Genomic DNA, 26,703 nt, shown 5'->3' with positions numbered 1-26,703 from the left:
AAATAATTGAATGTTTATTAACCACTCTACGATATATTAACATGGCTAAAAATCTTCCGTCCGTACCTCAACAACTTGACCCTGAAAAGCGGCAAAGAAGTGATCCATGTGCTCGTCTCTTCCTCGTTCTGTGGTATGAATAACATACCGGGTATTGTCTTCGGCTTCGATAATGTAGCCAGGCCTTGACACAACCTTCACCACCTTATCATCGCGCATTGTATATATCTGCGACGAATCGTCTCCCGCCTCTTGAGCGACTGTTCCCCCGACCATTCTCACAGCTTGTACTGTCCGGTCTGATTCGGTTTCCTCCGGGATGATTAAGGTTTCCTCGGAAAGGGCCGACTGTGGAGAAGGAGCCAGCATCATGCTCGGTGAATTGAATATGATGTAATCTTCCGGGTTTCCCCCCGAGCCATGAGCAGCTACGTGAGTCACGCACAGAGGCTTCCTCATGAAACCCGCGCCGCAAATCTTGCATTCGTACGGCCGTTTGTGGGAATGGATGAAGAGGTGCGAGTTGCGGTTTTCTCTGGAAGTGAACTGCTTGGAACAGATGTGACATTTGTGAGGTTTGTCTCCGGTGTGCTTCCTCAAATGCCTTTTGTAATAGTGAGGGTAAACAAACGTGGCAGAACAGAGTTCGCATTTGTAAGGTCTTTCGCCTGTGTGTATGCTGTTCATGTGATACACGAGCAATCTCTTCCGAACGAAAGATTTCTGGCAGATGTGACAGTGGTGGTTCTTCTCCTGATAATGCGTAGATTTTATGTGAGTGTGTAGATTACTCCTCTGCCTGAATGTTGCCCCGCAAATTTCACACTGGAACGGCTTTTCTCCCGAGTGGATGAGAGAGTGAAGCTCCAGCGTCTTCTGAGTGGATAAAGACTTTCCACAAACATCGCAAACAAAGTTTCTGTGATCGGCGTGAGATTTCAAGTGCGTGGTCAGCTGATAGGAAGTATAAAAGGATTTCCCACACGCTTTGCACCTGTGGATTTTCTCGCGATTCTCATGAGTCTTCAGGTGAGCTTGAAGATTATACTTTGTCGAGAAGGATTTTTCGCAGTCCATACAATCGTAAGAATCGAGATGACTATGGACCTTGATATGATTACGAACAGCAGCTTTAGATAGAAACTGCTTATCACATTCTGAGCACGAAAACATCTTGCTGTTGCTGTATTTCTTCTCTTCCTCCAACACTTCGCCAACAACTTCTAAAACATCACCTTGCAACTCCACGGAAACCTGTTCCACCATGTTTTCTCCTCCCGATTCGACAACGGCAACGATTCCTTCGGCTTCTTCCTCATCATTGATGCTATCCTGATGATCCATTGAAGATTCCATATCATTCTATAAGAAAAATAAAAGAAACCTATGAAAATGGTGATAGTGAGCAAAGGGCGCAACAAACGTCTTAAAGTCAATTCCCAATTCGGTTGAATCACAATCTATTAGCTCCAGTTGTATCACTTGCCAAAACAGCACTAATGATTTATTTTTCAAAAATGCTCGATGAAAACTTGAGCACGAACATTTTTTACAAATAAAATATGACAATTAAAATATTAAAAAAAAACACAAATGCCATGAGCATCCTCTGTGTACCCCAAACATTATTTACTTATAAAAGTATCTACCCGATCTTGATGAATCGGAAATGAAGTACCGGTACTGAATATATAAATGAAAAATGATCTTATAAGATATATATAAGCAGTATTAATTGGTATGCGAATATTGAAGTACCGGTACTGAATATATAAATGAAAAATTATCTTATAAGATATATATACAGTATTTATTGGTATGCGAATATTGAAGTACCGGTACTGAATATATAAAAGAAAAGTTATCTTATAAGATATATATACAGTATTTATTGGTATGCGAATATTGAAGTACCGGTACTGAATAAATAAAAGAAAAGTTATCTTATAAGATATATATACAGTATTAATTGGTATGCGAATATTGAAGTACCGGTACTGAATATATAAATGAAAAATGATCTTATAAGATATATATACAGTATTAATTGGTATGCGAATATTGAAGTACCAGTACTGAATATATAAATGAAAAATGATCTTATAAGATATATATACAGTATTAATTGGTATGCGAATATTGAAGTACCGGTACTAAATATATAAATGATATAAGCAGTATTAATTGGTATGCGAATATTGAAGTACCGGTACAAAATATATAAATGATATCTACAGTATTAATTGGTATGCGAATATTGAAGTACCGGTACAAAATATATAAATGAAAAATTATCATAAATATCTTATAAGCAATATATAAATGAAAAATTATCTTATAAGATATATATAAGCAATATATAAATGAAAAATTATCTTATAAGATATATATACAGTATTAATTGGTATGCGAATTTTTTACATAGGCACTAACTATCACAGTACAGAAAGTCCTCAACTTACGAAGATAATAGGTTCTAAGAAGCTGATTATTAGTTTAATTTTGGTAAATTTTGCCCTACGGTAGGCTTCACGTAACTCTCATGCCTAAGGTTTTCAGCTGGAATAGTAAATAAATAGTCCCATTTCATACTGCAAAAGTCAATAAATAGTCCCGTTTCATACTGCAAAAGTCAATAAATAGTCCCATTTCATACTGAAAAAGTCAATAAATAGTCCCGTTTCATACTGCAAAAGTCAATAAATAGTCCCGTTTCATACTGCAAAAGTCAATAAATAGTCCCATTTCATACTGAAAAAGTCAATAAAAGGGTGGGATTGTGTAAAATAAAGGGGAAGGGTTTCACCGGGCGCCACAGGTCTCTCCCCAGAAATAGATTTTTCCTTCGTCAAAATCCCTTTTCTGGGTCGATCTGTGGCGCCGGGTGAAAATGTACCAGAGAATGCCTTCCAAGCCCAACAATAACTAATTTAAAGAGGGGAGAGAAACAACACCATGTAAAGAAAATCATAAATAATTAAGGTAAACAAACATGATAACAGGGAAGCCTCCGAGTATCAGAGGAAACATGCTACAAAACTGACATGGCTAAGAATATCCCAACCCTGTAACAACGTTAATCAATAATAGTTACAAACATAACCTAATATGTAATAAACTTAGGGCTAACGAACCACCAAGGAAGCGGCGTCGTGGTACGAGTGGCGGGTAGGAGGGAGAAGAAAAGAGATGGATGAAAGGAAGAACAAAAGATCACTGGGGAGAGATACGGCTCCCAGCTGCAACTGTTGGGTATTTAAGAGCCTGTAAGTTCATTAGATAGTGGCGTTTGAAGACCATAAGAGATTCCCAACCCGTGAACTTTATAAGGTCATCAAAGTCCATCTTCTGGGGGAAATGATCCCGGATTGGCTTGTCAAACGAAGTATAGGATCTATAGCCTAATACCACGTATGGGAATGGTACCTCCTTGTTCCCTGATAAACAAGGGGCCAGACGATCGGGTAGCAGTCGTGGCTAAAAAGGCCCTGAGAGTGGTGACCGGACATAGAAAAGTATCTTGGAGAAGAGGAATAACTTTCCAAGGGGACCACCTATTTTGGGGGTTAACGGCCGAATCATATTGGCGAATTGTCAAGTCCCTTTTGACTGATTCGAGTAAGAAATCGTTTTCCGGTTCAATGTTCGAGTCTCTACGAGCTGCCAACTTCCTGTAGTCCACAAAGTTAGGGTTTTGGACATCCTTGAGTAATCTGACACAGTGAGTTTGGAATACTCGGGTCAGTTTGAGGAACGGAATCCGGATGGGACGGAGTTTCCACTCGAGGAGGAGAGGAAACCAACTGTTCTTGGGCAGTGAGGTGGTACTAAAACCACTGCGCCCCGGAAGGAGCGCAGTCGGTGTTAAAGTTTTTAGAAGATTCACTGGGAGAGATAGGGAAATCTTCCTCTAATGATTCCAATCCCGGGGTAATGCGTCCATGGCATGAGCCCGAGGGTCCAGGATTGGGGTCACATAACAAGGAAGTTTGTGATTGATCTGAGATGTGAATAGATCTACCTGGATGCCTGGAACGAACCTGAGTATCCACCGGAGTGAAATTCTGACTCCAGGGAACTCGTCCTGAATAGTGAGCCCGTTCTCACATCCTGGCCTCCCGCTAGGTGAGGTGCTGACAGGAACCAGTTCTTTTCTGTTGCCCAGGCGAAGAAAGTGACCAGGATCTGATTCAGGTTGGGTGACTTGGATCCTCCCCTGTTTCCGTAGTGTACCTCGGCTGTGCTGTCTGACACTACTCTGATGTGGGTCGACCTCGGAGGAGTCTCTCTCTTCAGGGTCAAGAACACTGCCATGGCTTCGAGAACATTGATATGGGACTGTTTCATGGCTAGTGACCAAGAACCTGAAACATCTGATGTTCGGAGAAATCCCCCCATCCACTTAGAGACACGGCTGAATGGAATGTCACTTGTGGAGGTGGGAATTGTAGAGGAACCGCTTTGGAGAGGTTCTTCGGTTCGGACCATGGGCGTAGTCTCATTTTCCCGACAGAGGGGATCTTCGAGACCTTGTCTTCTTATAGGTACTGTAGCTCTTTCTCCAAAATCGATTGATGTCTTGAGTTTGGCTTTTATTAGGAGATCTGTTACTAAAGTGAATTGGGAAAGGCCGAGGATACTTTCTAGGCTCTTTGGACACCTGTTTGTGCTTGAGAAATTCTTGATCTTGGAACCTATTCCTCTTACTTTTGGAAGGGAGAGACAACGTGTGCTTCGAAAGGTCCCACTGAATGGCTAACCATTCTAAGTGGCCTGATGGTCGCAGGCGAGACTTATGGAGATTGACCCGAAATCACAGGTTGTCGAGCGATCGAAGAAATTCCTTCGTAGCTCTGTTACCTTCTATGGCCGGCCGGGCCCAAATGAGCCAACCGGCCAGATAAGCAATGATCAGTATCTCTTGGTTCCCGAGTTGTTCTAACACTGCCTCTCCCAGTTTCGTGAATATCCTGGGATCAATGTTGAGGCCGAAGGGTATGTCTTGAACACAAAGGCTTTCCTGCTTAGGTGGAAACCCAGATAAGAAGAGAAGTTTCGAGCTATAGGCGCAAGCTAATAGCGGTCGGTAAGATCGACAGAGGTGGTGACGGTCCCACGGGGAAGTAAGGTCCATACCTAAGAGATAGTCGTTTGATTGCTTTTTCTTGAGTAACCCTGTGGTGTACTCTTTCAGGACGGGAGTGTATTTCTGGGAGAAGGTCACTGGCGGAGGAGGAGGACCTTGAGGCCATTTTCATCTCAAACCGTTAGAGACTATGCTATGATCCCACAGACCGAGTCCAATGGTCACGAAAGTGGTAAAGTCTTCCCTCTACCAGGACCACCGCGTTGTGAGGGAGTGAATCTAGGTCCTTCCCTTCTCCGAGCCCCCTTTTTCCTAGGTCCGCCTTGATGTCGGGACTGTCTTCTACTCCTGTAGCTTCCTCTCTGGTGTCCATGAAAGGAGCCTGAGGGTTCGGATCTAGGGCTGCATGCAGGCAAAACATCCCAACGGAGTTGGACTGTGTACCTGGGGAATCAGTGAGGTAGACCACCTGATGATGGGGGGTCAGATACAAAATCGTCGAACCAGAGGAAGGCTGTGATGACGAGTGGGAAACCGACTATCAATTCCTGTCTGATAGAGGTCTCAGACAGAACGTACTTCCCACAACTGACCCGATCAGACCAACAAACGTGTAGGTCGAACTGGAAGGGCAGAGCCTGGAATTATCGTACCCCCCAGGCTGACAACATCCTGGTCCAGACAGATCGGGCCTGCCCTTTAGGAAATAATACCGTTACCTTCGGTACCTTGTCTAAGCTAACCAAGGCAATCTCTTTCAATCGAACGAATCCGTTGAATGGGAATTCTAGTACCTGGGAGTAAAATCTAGGTCCCCCAGAGGGAGGACGTCTATGCCCTCCAGATTTATGGTACCACCTATATCCGAGTTCCTGAACGGCACTGACTCACCACCCTACCTTAGAGCTCATCATAGCCCCTTGGATTTCCTTAGAATGTGTTGCTTTTAGCCGTCACAGTCTATGCAGGGTAACATGAACATTAGGATCCTTTAATGGTCCTAGGTCGGTGACGTAGGTAATTGCAAAGCTGAAGGCTCAAAACTCATCCCCACATACCTGCCCGTCCATGGGGTCGTTGTCCAACCTTAGAGAGGACACTCCGAGGAGATAGGGACCTCTAGATGGAGCATTCCTTCCCAACTTCGATACCCAAGGGTGGAGAGCCTCTCTTTGCAGGCCAGAGAGAATCATCATCATCCTGATGGGAACCATGCAGGCGAACCTTCTGTAACACAAAGGGGACATGAGTCTGGATGTTCCTTGAACTTTGGTTAGCGATCCTATTCACAGGCTGGGATCAGCTGTATACTCTTAAAAAGCCATTTTAAAGACAAGTTATTTAATGTATTATCTTCTGGGGTATAGTGCGACACTTGTATTCATGAAATGTGACACTGTTGGCGCATTCGCCACTGGGTGGAAATTTATTTCTATATGAACACTATGTTGTATGGATATTTATCCATATCTAGACATAGTTAGAATTGACTATGCATAAATATAGGCATAATTAATGTATTTCTATTTGAACACTATGTTGTATGGATATTTAGCCATATTTAGACAGTTAGGATTGAATATGCATATATATAGGCATAATTAATTTAATTCTATTTGAACACGATGTTGTATGGATATTTATCCATATTTATACATAGTTAGAATTAAATACGTGCATAAATATAGGCATAATTAATTTAATTCTATTTGAACACGATGTTGTATGGATATTTATCCATATTTATACATAGTTAGAATTAAATACATGCATAAATATAGGCATAATTAATTTAATTCTATTTGAACACGATGTTGTATGGATATTTATCCATATTTATACATAGTTAGAATTAAATACATGCATAAATATAGGCATAATTAATTTAATTCTATTTGAACACGATGTTGTATGGATATTTAACCATATTTATACATAGTTAGAATTAAATACATGCATAAATATAGGCATAGTTACGTTCATAAATAATAATAATTATTTTTTTTTTTTTTTTTTTTTTTTTTTTTTTTTTTTTTTTTTTTTTTTTTTTTTTTTTTTTTTTTTTTTTTTACAGGTAAAACAAAAGATTGGCCACCCGTGGTCTGAGTGATCTCCGACTGTACCGGATCTCCGGTAACCATCCCCGGTACAAACAAAGGTCCGTCATAGTGACAACGTGAACCAGAGGCAATCTAATATTAACCTCAATGCTGATCGCCTGTACGATATCCGGTTAAGCCGGAGATTCGATGAAAAAGAAACCGTAATAATGAAACTGTGAAATCCTCATCGGTATCACATTGTTAACTCCGGTTCTGGACGTCTGCTTGATCTCTGTTTGTATGGGAGATCCGGTAGCAAAGGCTAGTCCCCGTGAGATCGTGACCGTCACCGGTACGATAACATTAACCTCAATGAATGTTTGAGTTATCTCCAGCGTAGCCGGAGATTCGATGAAAAAAGGGGCCGGAAAGGTGTAATTGAGATCAAACATGACAAAGGTTCGTGTGCAAAAAGGTCTCAGTCGGAGTCTGAGTGCCGGATTTCACCGTTGCACTCCAAATATCTGACTAGTTCTCACCCAATGAGTATCCATTATAGCGGCGTATAACTCAAGGCGGAGCTAAACATAACTCAAGGCGGAGCTAAACATAACTCAAGGCGGAGCTAAGGGTGTCGGTATAAATCGAACCCAATTAATGACTCATACACCAACGTTCCTACTAATAGTGTTAGCTATATTAACAGTAACCACATCAATAAAACGTGTATAACATTAAACGTACTATCATCAACTCTGATAATAAGAGGAGGCCTGAATAACTCGTGAACGTATAAAAACGGAGAACGGGAAAATCACCTCCCTTACTCGAGCTAATAAACGAGCACCCTATGTTCTCACTCTCAAGGTTACATAATAAAAGCTAACATCACACAATAATATAAGGAAAGTAAAATAAAACTGATTGTTTTTATTTTATTTTTATTTTTCCTTTTCCTTTTTAATTTTTAGTCATTGTAATAACCAAAAACGAAGAATAACGACAACTTAACCAATAAATAAGGATATAGTCTAAATCGAGCCTTCCTGGGGCGAGTACAAACTAACAGACTAAATCGCAAACGTTTAAATCGCTATTCGGCCAAAACCATTGTTGGCACTATAATATCCAAATGTTTGTATATTTGTAATTTACCTAATGTCTGATAATGACATAAGGATAAATAACTTAAAGCAATCTGCCGACCTGCGAGGGTCGGGGAAGCAGTGACATGCCCTTAAAATAAATATAAACACCAGCCTTAGCTAAAGGCAAGGCAAATATAAGTGTTAAGTGTATGGGCGACCTCCGGTGAAGCCGGAGCGTAATGAGATGTCCTGAATAATGCCGTCTTAGCCAAAGGCAAGGCAAATATAAGTGTGAAGTGTATGGGCGACCTCCGGTGACGCCGGAGGATAATGAGATACTCTGAATAATTCAATTGTGGCTAATAATTCAATTGTGAAGATATAAAAGCCAAGCCGCAGCTAAGGGCTAAGGCTTAGATCATAGCAAAGCGTATTTACAAACTCCGGTGAGGCCGGAGGGAGAAGAAAGGTCCTGAATAATTATTGTGAATAAAAACACAATTGTAATAACAATGGCTATTGTGGATATGGCCGTGGCCTGAGACCGCAGTAAGGGCCACCGGAGGGTCGTATCTAAACAATATGAAGCCCGTCCCATGTAGTAAACAATATATAAATATAACAATAGAACGAAAGTCATTGAGAATCCCTCAAGCCGGAGTAGAACTCAAGGCGGAGTGGAAAACGTTCATAAACTACTCCCGAGCCGTAACGGGGAGAGGACGAACACGGACCAAAATAACGCTAACAATTGAAAAGTCACGAAAAAATAAATAACTCGTAAGTTATCATCCACCCCGAGGGGGAGAGGTGAGGGAGGGAGAACCCGTTGAACGCACAAAACGGAAAACGGGAAATCCGCTCAACCACCAGAGCAAAGAAAGAAAACGAGATAAAGGGGAAACTCGTGACTGCGAACAGAAAACGGGGACCCCAATCTCTCGCTCTCTTGGACACAAAAACAGGACTAAAAATCACAAAACACTATTATAAACGTATAAAATAAAAATGTACATCCATATAATACTACGATCGAAGAATAGCATCCGTTAAAACTTAAAATAAATAGCACTGTTCCTTTAACCGAGTCGAGTGACGAACGCCTCGGGCGGTTACTAAACAAAAACAAAGCTAAATCGCTATCTCGATCGTAGGCTGGACTTACTTGCAAAAAGTACCATGAGCATAAAATAAAAATAAAAATAATAACGGTTCTAAAGGCATAAGGCCAGGGACTTAACCAAGAACCTAAGTGACAGAGTACTAAACGGGCAGATAAAGATGAATTCCCAAACAAGTGAACAAACAATGGCCGCCATGAACGGCCAGACGGGAATAATAAAACAGACTATACTGGATATAAAACACAAGCCCGGTACAATAAAATACTGTCAAAACAAACTATGGTACTTAACATTGGAATGTGTGAAGATGGAGCTTCGGACATGACAAAATAAATCCACGATAGATAAAAAAGACCGAGAGCACAACGAAAACATTCAACACTTGAATTCCAAAAAGAAGGAAGAAGGATGTTGTTCAGATGGCGCTCGCGTCGTGGCGTGGGTGGTGTGGCGCTGGTGGTTGGCAAGGGCCTTTGTATCGGCCCATCCCTTTGACGAAGGAATTAACTAAATGGAAGACAACCTGTGAATAGTGGATTTCACGCGCCTTTGCTTTATACACGACACCCTAAAGGTGCTCGCGCGAGGGTTGTAACCTCAGCATTCCATGCTTTTATCTTTCTCTGGTATAATTGGAAGGTTTTATCAGAAAAGGTATATAAGAAGGACTCTTTTCACCCGGCGCCACAGGTCTCTCCCCAGAAATAGTCCCGTTTCATACTGCAAAAGTCAACAAATAGTCCCGTTTCATACTGCAAAAGTCAATAAAGTCCCGTTTCATAGTGCAAAAGTCAACAAATAGTCCCGTTTCATACTGCAAAAGTCAATAAAGTCCCGTTTCATAGTGCAAAAGTCAACAAATAGTCCCGTTTCATACTGCAAAAGTCAATAAAGTCCCGTTTCATAGTGCAAAAGTCAACAAATAGTCCCGTTTCATACTGCAAAAGTCAATACATAGTCCCGTTTCATACTGCAAAAGTCAACAAATAGTCCCGTTTCATACTGCAAAAGTCAATACATAGTCCCGTTTCATACTGCAAAAGTCAACAAATAGTCCCGTTTCATACTGCAAAAGTCAACAAATAGTCCCGTTTCATACTGCAAAAGTCAACAAATAGTCCCGTTTCATACTGCAAAAGTCAATACATAGTCCCGTTTCATACTGCAAAAGTCAACAAATAGTCCCGTTTCATACTGCAAAAGTCAATACATAGTCCCGTTTCATACTGCAAAAGTCAACAAATAGTCCCGTTTCATACTGCAAAAGTCAACAAATAGTCCCGTTTCATACTGCTAATGGCATCTTGCTTACTGCATTAAATTATGATATTGTGTTTTTACAATACTTCATCTCACACTTTTGACACATCTGAAATTTATGATTTCAGTTTGATTCGAGTTTGTATCTCTGAATACTTGTAAGTTAACCCTTTTACTCCCAAAGGATGTAATGGTACGTTTCACAAAAGCCATCCCTTTACCCCCATGGACGTACCGGTACGTCCTTGCAAAAAAATGCTATAAAAAATCTTTTTTTCCTATTTTTGATAATTTTTTGAGAAACTTCAGACATTTTCCAAGAGAATGAGACCAACCTGACCTCTCTATGACAAAAATTAAGGCTGTTAGAGCAATTTGAAAAAAAAATATACTGCAAAATGTGCTTGAAAAAAAATAACCCCTGGGGGTTAAGGGTTGGAAATTTCCAAATAACCTGGGGGTAAAAGGGGTAAGAACCTTCTATGGAAAGACCAACAAGCTGCAGTTAACATGACGTAAATTGTCAAAAAAGAGTAAAACACTTGCCATTATATCCTCCTTTTTTATCGTCTTTAAGGAGGCCGGAGATGGGACTTCGGGGACAAAAGACATGGCCGAGTCATCTACTTTTTCCTGATCAATCTCTACTTTGATGATGCTTTTGCTTTGGGATTTCTGAAGGCTGCTAGTTCTTGGTCTCCCTCGAGATCTGTACGATCCTCTTCCCCGCGAACGTCCTGGCGGTCGCCCTCTCTTTCGTTCAACACGACGCGGCTTTCCTAGAATTGTGTAAAACTGATTACGAACAAAATATAAAACTTTATGACTGATTAACCCTTTTACCCCCAAAGGACTTACTGGTACGTTTCACAAATCACATCCCTTTACCCCCATGGACGTACCGGTACATCCTTGCAAAAAACTGCTATTTACAATTTTCTTTGCATATTTTTGATAATTTTTTGAGAAACTTCAGGCATTTTCCAAGAGAATGAGACCAATCTGCCCTCTCTATGACAAAAATTAAGGCTGTTAGAGCAATTCAAAAAATATGTACTGCAAAATGTGCTTGAAAAAAAAATAACCCCTTGGGGTTAAGGGTTGGAAAGTTCCAAATACCCTGGGGGTAAAAGGGTTAAGATCAAAATAACAAATTTTATAACTAAGATCAAAATAACAAACTTTAAAATGGTTGCATTATGCATAAAGAAACTTTATATTGTTCAATTTAGTCTAAGATTTTACAAATGGTATACATTTTCTGTTTTTATCTTACACGAAAGCCTAGCAAGTAATGTCAAGTCTACACCCCCCCCCCCCCAAAAAAAAAAAAATTCAATTAGGAAAGTAAGATTTGTCTGCTTCCAAATAAGATGCTACCAGAGCTAGATTTTCAAGTGGAGACAATATACTACTCAAGACTTAATTTACACTTAAAGAATAATGCAACAGGTCTTCCCAAAATACGGCAAATTCATTAACTTTTAAAGAAGATATCGCCATATCTTTGAACAAGCTTTCCCCTTGAAAAGCAAATTTCATCTACATCTTTGAACATGGAGTTACTAACATATTATAAGTTACTAATATATTATAAGACTTACTAACATTTACTAACATATTATAAGAGTTGAAATAACTAAAACAGAATTAATGAAGTTTACCTTCATTAATCAGTACAAACAATTTCAATAATTCAGCTGATAGCACAAGTTGGGAAGCAAATGATCAAACTAGACAGAAAAGGAATAGCTATCGTGAATAAAGCAAGTTGAAATACTCCTGTTCCAAACCAAAAGTAAAGAGGATAGCCCTGATATTTGACACCAAGCAAAAGATAACTTTCTGTAAGCCATAAGTCGCTTACAGTACTCAAGCAATGGCCTTCCTGAGGGGAACTCACCGTAAGCTTGACAGACTAAGCTTAAATGGCAGAAACTCCCTGTAAAGATTTTAAAAGCTTTCAAGCTTCCAGTGTAATAAAAGTACTGTACCATTAAATATCCCTGCCTCTTGTTTCCCTAGGCTGATCACCAAATCCTCCTTCATAGTTCTTAAATGACATAATAATTTCCACAATTCCTAGTGTGGTAATTTCATAATTGTCCATTCTAAAATGATAGGAATCGCTGAAGGATTCAACAACTCAGGATTTTTTCTACAGTTCATATTTCAATCTCAATAGCTAGAGCAAAAATGATAAAAGCATGAACAACGAAACTGAAAAAAAGCAGGTTACGGCTTTTATAAATCTGCCAATTCATAAGAAAAAAGGGAAAAAATATTTACCATATGGTAGATCCTTTTGATTGTCCACTTCATCTACTTCTTCCTCGATTATTTCTGTCTTTCCTTTCACTTCTATCATTGTCCTTTCAAACTTATCCAACATGTGCTGAAAGAAAAAGTACAACTTTAAATCTAAAAATACACAACTTCACGCTGAAAACTACATACATACATCCATAGATATTATACAGTATATATAAATAACTTGGAAAATTAGACATTATCCAAATTGACTTATTATCATTATTAGTATTACTAGCCAAGCATCAACCCTAATTGGAAAAGCAGAAAGCTAAAAGCCCAGGGGTTCAAACAGGGAAAACAGCTGTCCATAAAGGAGACAGAAGTAACAAATAAACTAAAAGCTATGCAATGCCATACTCTCGTATAACACGTATAAAAGTCACCGCTACTTCAAATCCTCAACGTGAATTACCAAACACCAACAGTAACAACGAACTAACATTAACCCTACTCTGTCAAGGGTTACATTAAAATACGTACCCTCCTCTCAATTCTGTTAAATACCATCTTCCTGAACTACATCAGGACTTAGCCTTCAGCTAGGCTCTGTTTTTCCACTATTACCGAGACCTCCTTATGGGTCTCCATCCTGCCAGTTTCATTTCTGAAGAATTTCTGACCGACTATCCCTTTATATGACCAAATTACCTCAAATTCCTGAGTCAAAAGCCTTTTTATGTTTTAGCTTCTAGACACCATTTCTTCCCACCAATTTCTCACACTGTACTTACATCAAACAAAGGAAACAAAAAAAGGGGACCTCTCCTCTCTACGTTCCTCCCAGCCTGAGAGAGGTCCCCTTTTTTGTTTCATTTGTTTGATGTCGGCTACCCCCCAAAATTGGGGGAAGTGCCTTGGTATAAGTATGTATGTATCAACAGCATAGGGTTGCATATCAGCAGCCACAAAGGGATTGTTATTGATAAACTTTTTCATGAGATTTGTTTTAAGTTGGAAGCGATGTAAAACTAAAGGGGAAAACAAAATCCACAGGAATTTCAAAACATTGCAAAATGTTTATAGGTTGTATTACCATTATAATCTCCGAGTGCAATTGTTCCCTTTGCCAACACAATTTAAAATGATGGATTATGCTATAAATTAGAGAAGCATTACTAAAACAAAAACTTAGGTATAATTTTGTCCAGACTGAAGAGGGCTGTGATAACTTGAATCTCAAGCGTTAGCAATAATACCAACTTGAAACTCAGTGTTGGCAATAGTGACAACTTGAAACAGTGTTAGTAATAGTGACAACTTGAAACAGTGTTCGTAATAGTGACAACAAGAAACTCAGTGTTAGAATAGTGTAAACTTGAAACTCAGTGTTAGTAATGGTGACAACTTGAAACTCTGTTAGCAATAGCGCCAATTTGAAACTCAGAGTTAGCAATAATACTAACTTGAAACTCAGTGTTAGCAATAGAGCCAACTTGAAACTCAGTGTTAGCAATAGTGCCAACTTGAAACAGTGTTAGTAATGGTGACAACTTGAAACTCAGTGTTGGCAATAGTGACTACTTGAAACAGTGTTAGTAATGGTGACACCTTTTAACAGTGTTAGTAATAGTGACAACTTGAAACTCAGTATTAGAGTAGTGACAACTTGAAACAGTGTTAGCAATAGTGCCAACTTGAAACTCAGTGTTAGAATAGTGAAAACTTGAAACAGTGTTAGCAATAGTGCCAACTTGAAACTCAGTGTTAGCAATAGTGCCAACTTGAAACTGTGTTAGTAATAGTGACAACTTGAAACAGTGTTAGCAATAGTGCCAACTTGAAACTCAGTGTTGGCAATAGTGACTACTTGAAACAGTGTTAGTAATGGTGACACCTTTTAACAGTGTTAGTAATAGTGACAACTTGAAACTCAGTATTAGAATAGTGACAACTTGAAACTCAGTGTTAGCAATAATACTAACTTGAAACTCTGTTTTAAAATAGTGACAACCTGAACCTCTGTGTTAGCAATAGCGTCAACTTAAAACTAAGTGTTAGCAATAGCGTCAACTTGAAACTAAGTGTTAGCAATAATACAAACTTAAAACTCTGTGTTAGCAATAGTGACAACTTGAACCTCTGTGTTAGAAATTAATGTAGATCAAGGTCTTATCCTGAGTGATCTCACCTTCTTCTTACTCGACAACTGTTCCTCGAGAGCATCTATGTCATCGATCAGGTTGAAACATTTACTACACAATGTAGTGGAATGTAAATTACAGGCAACCAACTCTTGGTTCACGATGCCACCCAAGACAGACATCACCTCTAACTGCCGGTGGGACGTTCTTGCCTGTCGAGATATAAACACGAATTAACTGAAAGCTAAATATTTTGTGAAGTATTTTGTAAGCATAAATGTACAAGATTAGAATCTAAACTTCAGCTTTGAAGAATGTGAGAAATAATAGCGCTGTAAATTAATACAAATTTGTATAATACTGGTCTATTGATAAACAGGGTCTGGTAACTGAAACTAAGAAATGCTTGGTATATGACCAAAAATTATAAGAGAATGTTTAATAGTGCTGTAAATTAATACAAATTTGTATACTGTAATACTGGTCCATTGATAAACAGGGTATGGTAACTAAAATTAAGAAACGCTTGGTATATGAGCAAAAATTATAAAAGAAAGTTTGCTTTTCTTATGGTTGATAATACACACATTTCATTGACTTTTGGATCCTCAATTAAACATAGTTTCATTATTTTTCACCTCAAATTCATAATACTCTTAATTTCAGATAAAATTACCATAGAAAACAAGTAACATAATACATATTCAATCCCCTCCTGTTAACCAAAACGCTTCAAACCCATCTAGAACATGCAAGCAAGACTAGCGATAAACACTTTGAGAATGTTACTTTTCACTTGTATTACGGACAATATTAAATCAATCCCACAGACCGAATAACATTTTCAAACTCCCTTGCGAGTGAAACAAAAGAATTAATCCTTCTGCAAAACTTACCCCATCAGGAAATAATGAGACAGTAGCTCTTGTTGATAAAGAAAGCTTGGCATTGCATACCAAGCAATGGGTTGGCACAGGACTGGCAACATGGCTAGGAACAGGATTGGCTTTCTGTTGGAAATAAACGAATGTGAAATTTCATCCATCAGCGTTAAACAGGATTTAATTACTTAGCCATACCAGAATAACATATCTCCATAAAACAGGTATACTGTGATATTCAAAAGTATGAGTGGTTATTCTAATAGCAGAATACTGCTTGAAAAATACATAAAATCCAAGATATGACGAATATGTACAACATCAAACGCAGCTGTTTCTGGTTCACTGCAGGACAAAGACCTTATATATATCCTTAGTAAATGTTTGGGGTTTGGCCATTTTCATCACCACGCTGGCCACTGCGGATTGGTGATGGTGGAGACTTCCAGTTTCATCGTTCACAGAAAACCTACCTTGTGTGGGTGGCCTTGACTAGTACAGCCTTGCTGATCAAGGCGATACACAAACCCTTTCACTACATTAAGGTATCCCTACTCAGATAGGGGAATATATATACTTAGCTATTCACAAAATGCATTACTAAAGAAGACTAGTTAAAACTGATCTTCAATTTCAAGTAAAAAAAACCAGTTAAGTAAAAAAAAATAAAATTAAATAGTGAATACAGTATCATACCTTCCAAGTAATTGTGTGAACATGAGCATCAGACTTGGGTACCTCGACGTATATGCGACGTTCAGTTACAGCAGTACCTTTACATAGGTCGTCTCTCACTAACTTTGACCATTTTTTCTTTTCATAATTAGTATTGGATTCAATCTGAAATAGGAATGGACAGCATTTGTAAATGTGCTACTGTTAATGAAATTTAAGCAGTGCAATATGCGCAACATTTTAACCCTTTTACCCCCAAAGGACGTACGGTACGTTTCACAAAAGCCATCCCTTTACCCCCATGGACGTACCGGTACGTACTTGCAAAAAAATGCTATAAAAAAATTTTTTTTCATATTTTTTGATAATTTTTTGAGAAAATTCAGGCATTTTCCAAGAGAATGAGACCAACCTGACCTATGACAAAAATTAAGGCTTTTAGAGCAATTTAAAAAAAAATATACTGCAAAATGTGCTGGGAAAAAAATAACCCCCTGGGGATTAGGGGTTGGAAATTTCCAAATAGCCTGGGGGTAAAAGGGTTAAAAGTCAACATATTAAAACATCCAAATCAAAGACAAATAATTTCAAAATCAATGAAGGATACTATTGATAAAAAGTAAATCTAAATAATAAGGGCATGAGTTGCATATCTACTCTTATGATCAACAAGTAACCATTATGTAAAAAACGACTAAGGTCGATAAAACAGTTATGACACAGTGAGGACTCGACCATGAATTAGATTTAGCTTAGCTAGTAATAGCAATAATAACAATAATAAATCATGGCACTTTTATGAACCTAATTGACGCAAAAGGCCTTGCCTATTGATGCAAAGGGCCTCACTTATTGATGCAAAGGGCATGGAATATTGTACTCAAATTCATGGCCAGAATGCAGTGACATATAACAGCAGAGATAGTGGTGTCCATCAGTCAGAAGACTACGATATGAAAAGGGATAAAGGTTTTTTTTTTTTATCAGAAACTTGAAAAAAAAAATACCCGACATACAGTATAACAACAGAGATAATGGTGTCCATCAGTCAGAAGACTACGGTATGAAGAGGGACAATGGTTTTTTTTATCAGAAACTTGAAGAAAAAAAATGGATTGAAAGGATAAAGATATGTAGAAGGTCCAGGATTGGTGGAAAAGCACATACAGTGAATCACTACTCCTGATAGAATATCGGGTAAAAGATAAATAAAAAGGACACAAGAAAGTGGAGAGCGCGCTTATCAAACCTAACCTGAGAGGAAAACCAATATATGAAAGTGCATGAAGAGAAAACAGAACTTGAAACAAGACAGTTGGTTTTGGCGAGAGATCTAATCACGTCCAACTTGCAAGGATAAACTAATGTAACTAAACCCTTTTACCCCCAGGCTATTTGGAAATTTCCAACCCTTAACCCCCAGGGGCTATTTTTTATTCAAGCACATTTTGCAGTATATATTTTTCAAATTGCTCTAACAGCCTTAATTTTTGTCATAGAGAGGTCGGGTTTATCTCATTCTCTTGGAAAATGCCTGAATTTTTTCAAAAAATTATCAAAAATATGAAAAAAAAAAAATTTATAGCATTTTCTTGCAAGGACGTACCGGTACGTCCATGGGAGTAAAGGGATGAGTTTTGTGAAACGTACCTGTACGTCCTTTGGGGGTAAAAGGGTTAATCAAAAAGTAAATCTAACTTCAAGGTTATAACTACCGGTATTGTAATAATGTTATTGAAGAAGAAAATAGTTTGAAGCAAGCAGGACTTTTGAAGTGTGAAAGCAAAATTAATTTGATGAGGTATCATAGTTTATAGACCAATTGAGAGAGAAATTGAGAGCTTACCTTATAATGCGGAAACTTTATCACTTCCTTCAATATAATCTTTGCAGGACATTTCTCGCGTTTGGCTTCACACTGGTCTCCAGGCGAACTCTGCAAATATTAAAATGTTAATAGAATTAGGAAATCTCTAGGAAAAAAAAGATACAAATTGCATTCTAGGAGAGCCCAATGATACATTTTGAAGTGGCTTATATACCACTAAATCTAAACAGTGAAGATCTTAATCATTTCTAAAGTATCTTTGCGACTTAACACTGGGTTTAAGAAAGTCTCTTCTCCATTATAGCCTCCAAAATCAAAACCAGTTTATAAAAACCTCTATCTTGAACTCTCACAGCCAAGGTTCCTTTTCTTTAGCATGCAGGTATCCCAAGTGCCGCAATCGTTATTCTGGGCCATGCAAATTTTAATAAAAGGAAATCTTTCTATATAAGTTATTTGATATATAAGCCTACAAATAAAATTAAAATCAATAAAACTAAAATCCAATCTCTTACTTTCATATCCATGAAGATGTTCATCTTATGATCGGTGTCGCTTCCGAACTGACACCCGAGATATCTGGTGCCTAAGACGAAGAAGGGCACCCCGTCGAACACCAACCTCTCGCCCACTGTCTTCTCGCTTTCCTCCCACTGTATTCGGCAGTCCTCATTATTCCACGCTGTGAAATAAAACGATACAATTAAGATTTTCAAGAATTTTGAGGTTTTATAGTATAAACGTCATTCATTCACAGCGAGCCTTAATTATTAAAACTAAGATTGGAAGCAGATTATTATTATTAATTGCTAAGCTACAACCCTAGTTGGAAAATCAGGATGCAATAAGTCCAGGGGCTCCAACAGGGAAAATAGCCCAGCGAGGAATGGAAACAAGGAAAAATAGAATATTTTAAGAACAGTAACATTAAAATAAATATCTCCTATATAAACTATAAAGGAATGCTGAAAAGAAAGTCTCCTGAGAGCTGTTACACACAAATGACTTAAGTGTTGAAAGTAGAATCTGAGGAGAAGGTCATGTCAATGATGTAGTTTGTTTATCTATTTCCTTTCCTCACTGAGCTATTCTCCCTGTTGGAGCCCTTGGGCTTATGGCATCCTGCCTTTCCAACTATTGTTGTAGCTTAGCAAGTAATAATAATAACAACATAAAATAGTATACAAGATTGGAGGGAGGAAAGCGAAAGTAAATATACTGTACATAAAACAACAGTTAGGAAAATTGAGTCGGAAAAATGTCCAAGTAACTCTTGTACTAAAGGTGAGGTGGGTAAAAGGAGTACAATGTCACTCTTAGAATTGGTTACTTTACTTGAAGGGTTGCTTATCCAGTCCTGTACAGGAAGAGAACCCTACTCTCTACAGGACCTCCACAGTCGTTTTATCATGTTCATTCGAGATCATTCAGAATTTCACATTGCGTATTCCTCGCTTGCTGTTAAATCGTCACTATCGAAGCAATCTCAGAATAAGAAAATCTTCAATTTACTCTTGAAAGCTTAATATCTTCAATCCTTTGGATGTCTCATGGGAGATTATTGTAAAGTTTTGGGGCCTCATATTTAACCCTTTTACCCCCAAAGGACGTACTGGTACATTTCACAAAAGCCATCCCTTTACCCCCATGGACGTACCGGTACGTCCTTGCAAAAAAATGCTATAAAATTTTTTTTTTCATATTTTTGATAATTTTTTGAGAAAATTCAGGCATTTTTCAAGAGAATGAGACCAACCTGACCTCTCTATGACAAAAATTAAGGCTGTTAGAGCAATTTAAAAAAAATATACTGCAAAATGTGCTGGGAAAAAAATAACCCCCTGGGGGTTAAGGGTTGGAAATTTCCTAATAGCCTGGGGGTAAAAGGGTTAAAGGCTCTAGAACCTACTGTAGACATACTGTATATCTAGGTTCTAAGAGCTTGAAACCATATGTAACAATTCTCGTGTCAACAGGATTTGTTGGCTGCACAATATGAAGCAATTCTCTTAGACATTTTGAATGGCCGGTTCTGATGATTTAGTAGGTTATTGTACATATTTTAAATTCCATTCTCGCTTTAATCGGCAGCCAATGTAAATAAATTACAGTAGTATAAGAGTGATCACGATTGTCTGAGAAATGTGAGGAAAAGGAAATTAAGAAACAGTGGGAGACGATCAAGTTCAAGGAAATTATAAAATGTTATTAAGGCTTACCAAAGGAGTAACAAAAAGCTAGTTATATGCATGGTTAGGACGATATTAAGAGAGAGCCTGTCACGCATTTGTGTTTTAGATTGCCTTGCCTTATGCAAGACACAGGCTCTTGCGTTGGCAGCCCATAAACCTGCCAAGCTAGGGTGTGGTACCCTACGTTAGGTAAGGGTGTATCGCGATAGGGATACAACACAGTTGGATTGACTTTCAGACAATGATATGATAAGGATGTCCAGCAAGGCGTGTCCCTGCTTTCGTAGGAAGCAGAAACCTTTGTTAGATTAAGTTGTAACTAACTTTATTCATGGAATCGTCTAAAAAATTTCTGTGGACCAATCACCAAAGAGTGAGCAATGATGAGGACGAGCCAATAAGTTAGGCATTTAACAAGTAATGAAGTTAAACTATACTCTTACATTATAGAAATGTACCATTACATTCAGTCAAGAAATGAAGTTACTTGAATGCTTATAGTAAAATGTTTAGACAAGGGTATATTCTGAGTACCTACTAAGATCTGCAGGATGGCCATATAGAGAAAAGGGAAAACTGAAATGCCAGATTCCGCGAGATTTATTATTAAACTTAAAACGAAGACAATATACAAACCCACAACTCAAAATAGTCTATACTCAGAACCAGTCCAGGTTATTTGTTTTCAATACAACTCGACACCATTACCAACTTGACGCTGTTCAAGTATAACAAATCGCCACCCTTTGAGTGTCATAACTCTCCATCCTAACTAACTCGAGACTGTTTGAGTGTAACAATTCGCAACTGTTTGAGTGTAACAACTCGCTACCCTTACCAACTCGAGGCTGCTTGCGTGTAACAACTCGCCACCCTTACCAGCTCGAGGCTGCTTGCGTGTAACAACTCGCCACCCTTACCAGCTCGAGGCTGCTTGCGTGTAACAACTCGCCACCCTTACCAGCTCGAGGCTGCTTGCGTGTAACAACTCGCCACCCTTACCAGCTCGAGGCTGCTTGCGTGTAACAACTCGCCACCCTTACCAGCTCGAGGCTGCTTGCGTGTAACAACTCGCCACCCTTACCAGCTCGACGCTGCTTGCGTGTAACAACTCGCCACCCTTACCAGCTCGACGCTGCTTGCGTGTAACAACTCGCCACCCTTACCAGCTCGACGCTGCTTGCGTGTAACAACTCGCCACCCTTACCAGCTCGACGCTGCTTGCGTGTAACAACTCGCCAGCTCGACGCTGCTTGCATGTAACAACTCGCCACCCTTACCAGCTCGACGCTGCTTACATGTAACAACTCTCCACCATTTATCAACTAGACGCTGTTCGAGTGTAACAACTCGCCATCTTTACCGACTTCATGCTGTTTGAGTTAGGGCATTGGCACCAGACTATGTCAAGCCTTAAAGGGGTTGTAAGTTGGTAAGGGAATTCATTCTAGTAACAAAAGAAAACATAAAAAATATTTGTGGTGGTAATTCTAATTGCAAATAGAAGGCTATTTGTTGGCTTATATGAATTTAGGTCAATGCTGTGAAAGTACTGTATTTTATTCTGCAACATGTATTACATGTGACGCCTGTTTTGTGAAAGCATAAATTGTAGAATCAACTATTTGCACTTAAAGTTTTACGTTATCCCCGAGTTGTTCAGTGCTACTAGGATGGCAATTGAGAAAAAAACAGGAATATATGATAGCAGCCACCTGTATGTATGATGATGGTAGACTAAGAATACGGCAGTGTAAGGGGGGTCGCAAGGGGGCTTTAGGCCCCACCCGTTAGGTAAGGACATGACTTGTAGGTTAGGCTAGGTGGGGGGAAAAGTTTACGTTGGTTGGTGTCTATTTTCTATACACACGCGCGGAACTGGCCGCCGATATACAAAGGCTCAAAAATAAAAAAATTCCAAATTCAAGTTGTTGGAGGCATGCGGGGAAACGAAGTTTTGCAATGAATAAGTACATAGCACACAAATAATGATATACAGTATTTTTCACAGAATGGCCAAAGTAAAACATGTCACTGTGCTAATGGCCAAAATAACGAGGCAAGATGGCTGACGAATAAGACAACAGCGTCCTACAAAATTTAACATTGGAGGGGTGAAGGGGAGACCAATTTCTGTGAAAGTACATAGCAATCTAGGTGTAGTGTGTAGGCGATTGGGTCACCGATTTTTTTGTCTGCCAAAATACTCACCCACTCGGCTAACGTGCATGGCGCAACATGGACTTGCCAGAACAGAGGACCAATAAAATAATGTTTAATCCGTAGCACAGCGAGCCATGGTAGAGCAAAGACCAGTAAGTAATTAATTAGTGTTAGTTCATTAACAAACATTCTCTTTGATACGATAAATTATGGACAATGATATTCATGGATAAAAAGGGTTCTCGTTTTCTGTGCGAGCCGCAGGACTGGCGACCCAACAATCTACACACTCTCAATCTAGGAAAGAAATGTAACGGTGCACAGGTAATGATTTACAGTACTTAAATGGAATGGACAGGAAAAATCATGTCATAGTGTTGACTATAGAGAGATTGAAGCAACCCATTAGAGAGAAGGTATCTCGTTTTCTATGCGAGCCGCAGGACTGGTGACCCGACAATCTACACGCACCCAATCTAGGGAGGAAATGCAACGGTGCCCGGGTAATGATTAACCATGCGTAACCAGAAGAGCGAAAATCATGTCATAGTGTTGAATATAGAGAGATAGAAGCAACTAATTAGAGAAAAGGATCGACTTTAGTGATTTATAGAAAATAGTAAAACTTTACTTCGAAGATTACTATCATATGTGGAACCTGAGAAGCCTAATTTAAGCATGTGCTCTACAAGCCTTAGCAACAGCCTAACTTTGTATATAATAAAGGACATTAAATTAGACTCAATAGGATGTTTTGTAGTCCCGTAGGATTGGACCCATACCTATGAGGCAATGTACATATCCTTACGGTTCTTTGTGGAAATGTACATATCCTTAGGGTCCTTTGGAGCAATGTACATATCCTTAGGATCCTTTGGGGTAATGTACATATCCTTAGGATCCTTTGGGGGTAATGTACATATCATTAGGGTCCTTTGGGGCAACGTACGTATCCTTAAGGTCCTTTGGGGTAATGTACATATCCTTAGGGTCCATTGGTGCAATGTACACATTTTCAGGATCCTTTGGGGCAATGTACACATCATTAGGGTTCTTTGGGGAAACGTGCATATCCTAAGGATCCTTTGGGGCAATGTACATATCCTTAGGATCCTTTGGGGTAATGTACACATCCTTGGGGTCCTTTGGGGCAATGTACACATCCTTAGGGTTCCCCATTCCAGTTTGTTTACGTTAATCCCCATCAATCTTTACCCTAATGGGGTTACACGTACAACATTCAAAACTACAGTTTTATTAACAAATCAGGAATAAATATCGGTAGATAATTAGTGAATGATTTTACTATCAACTACACTTTCATTCATACGAAAACAACATCGTCACAATATTGCCAATTGCAATTGCAAACAACACATTTTTCCCACTTACTCGAGTTTCCGAAATTCGGGTCGGAACGAATGAGAGAATATCGCGTGCTTGTATTATCTTCATGTTTCTTCACGATCGCAGATGCAACAGAGAGGTGGAGGCAATATCCGAAGTTATTCTTAATCGTTTTATAATAGGAACTCGGGCCAGGGTCGGCCATTTTGGCTTGGTAACAGCGTTGCGCACCACCACCAGCGTTACCAGATTATTTTGACTGGATTATCGTACATGAGCCTTAAAATTGTCGTTTTTTCAACCAAAATTATCGTACATAGTTTCAATATAATTATTAAGGAGTTACATAATTGACTTATTTCAAAATATTTTAATATAATTTTTAATTAAACACACACATATATATACCTAAGGTATGTATCGTACATCGTACTGGACCTAAAATAATCGTACATGTACAATAATTATCGTACGAATGGCACCCCTGGCCACCACCTACGGACCTCTTCCCCAAGAGAGTTGCCAGTTTGGCCTTTTTTCATCCCAAAAGAAACTCAAATTTGACCTTTTTATAATTGGTTGGCCTTTAATAATATGAAAAAAAAAGACGAGCCTTAAATACTATATATTTTGCCTTTTTCTACAACTGGGTTGTCCCTTTTAAAGCTGTAGTTTATTAGAAGTTGGCCTTTTCTCATTCAGAAAACTTGGCAACCCTCTTCCCCAAATGTTGCCAACGGCCATAACAAACGAACACATGTTCGAATAATTAAAATAACAAATCCTTTTATAAATTGTAAATCATATTCAAATAAATTTAAGTAATTAAATTAAAATTTCAAATATGACGATACATCTAAAGAAAATTTTGACGTTTAGGGATTCAATTGCAAGAGCGTACTTATTTTCTGCTGGGCAAAAAGTTGACATATCTTTGGCAATGATGAAGGCAATACAATATTGCCAAAATTGTGACTTTGTTTTGAACTGTAAATTATTTGTAACTGTGGACCGAATATGAATTAATATTGGCTTCACTTTGATTTGCAGCTAGACCTTCTCAATTTCGAAGGAAATACTGGGAAATAATGTAATTTTATGCTGTAGCAAATGTAATTTTATGCTGTAGCAAATGTAATTTTATGCTGTAGCAATCTATCGAATTGTTTAGGTTTATATTTCGTAATGGCACACGAGTTATAATGAAATTTAGATGATTATAAGATATAAACTCAAATATCAAAAGACAAATAAAGGAATTTTGTTTTCCATAGCGTTTACAAGTTTAGAAAATCTGTGCTACGGTCCATGGTAGTAGTCACCTCATAGGGAAAATAGATAAAATTCTTGGTAATTTATATTCAGCTGATGATACTTAAGAGAAGTAAAAAGAATATACCAGACTTTGAATTAAAAAGAAACAAAGAAAAGACAAAAGCATAAACAAAAAAACGGGTTAGAAATTAAGGGAATTTCGAAAGCCGTTACAACGCTTGCCACCCCAGCCCAGTCCAGCGAAGGCATTAGGAGCATGGCAATTGATGAACATTTATTTTCATGCCCAAAATTAGGACATAATAAATCTAGACATGATTTTAAGGATGCTGAAAAATCCTAGCAGGGATATGGCTGCACTTATAGGTAGGGCAATGCGTATAAAAGAAGAATTTAAGAAGTCCAAACTGACCACAATAGGTTGCTAAAACTAATGATAGCAAGGTGTTATCCTACCTAATTTCAAGGTAAAATGGAATAAAAGTAAAGATTGAGAATCTCATTACGGTATTAATTTATTTAAGACATAGGTAATATAAGCTTAATAACAATAATAAGAATAAGCTTAGAAGCTTTGCACTTATCTATAAAGTGATATAGTGCCCGTAAACTTATTTTGCGGAGTGAGCAATCAGGAACAAGGATAAAGAGAGCAATAAATATGATATCAAAATTAAAGAAGTAAGAAAGTATAAAAAGCAAGAACCCAAAAAACAAATTAAAAGTAAAGTGGCAAATGAAATTGAAAGAAAAATAGCAGAAAAGAAAGCAAAGATGACTAAACTGAGGTCTGTGAATAGTAATGGTAGAAGAGATTACATAGAACTTAATACTAATGAGGGCGTACTAGTTATGAAAACAAGGTTAAATATGCTAGAGTTAAAAGAAAATTATAGACACAGGAAATGATAATGATAGGCTTTGTATGTTGTGTAGGGAGGCAGAGGATATGATACTACTGGGCACATTTTTAACTGTAAGGAGTTAAGGAAATTTAGAAATAATAACATAGAAATATGGAATTTAGAAACCTCGACTAAAGAGGTTGTCCGGTATAGTGGAAAGGTCCTAGAATTGAGAAGTAAACGTATGCACGCTGCGCTGTGTGTGTATGAGGTAACTTAATGATAATGAATTTTATTATTTTCTGCAGATTGCAGCACTTTGCACCTACTACGCTTCATCTAATAGTGTGTCCACAATCACAATAGTGTTGGGAGAGTAACGAGGAACCTGGAAATTGGAAGAGAAAGTTGTTGATCCTAAACAAGAAAGAAAAATCCATTTAAAAGTCCACAAAGATAAGAAAGAACTAGTAAAGGTTGCCAAAGAAAATGTGATATAAGAT

At 38.4% G+C, this 26,703-nt stretch overlaps 1 protein-coding gene across 1 annotated transcript; it reads right to left on the bottom strand.

Annotated features, from left to right (window-relative positions):
- On the bottom strand, positions 1 to 24,322 carry LOC137657869 (uncharacterized). Its single transcript, XM_068392468.1, has 9 exons — positions 24,126 to 24,322; positions 18,894 to 19,060; positions 18,397 to 18,486; positions 16,572 to 16,715; positions 15,891 to 16,004; positions 15,042 to 15,206; positions 12,890 to 12,995; positions 11,147 to 11,379; positions 1 to 1,362 (listed from the first exon to the last, which is right to left on the bottom strand). Exons 1-9 carry the CDS (start codon positions 24,283 to 24,285, stop codon positions 46 to 48), a joined length of 2,496 nt encoding a protein of 831 aa, XP_068248569.1. The 5' UTR covers positions 24,286 to 24,322; the 3' UTR covers positions 1 to 45.
- Positions 24,323 to 26,703: the final 2,381 nt, after the last annotated feature.

The sequence above is a fragment of the Palaemon carinicauda genome, chromosome 18, assembly GCF_036898095.1.
Source record: "Palaemon carinicauda isolate YSFRI2023 chromosome 18, ASM3689809v2, whole genome shotgun sequence".
Classification (NCBI taxonomy): Eukaryota; Metazoa; Arthropoda; class Malacostraca; order Decapoda; family Palaemonidae; genus Palaemon; species Palaemon carinicauda.
Note: the sequence above shows the minus strand (reverse complement) of the source record. Positions and strands in the feature narration are given on the sequence as shown.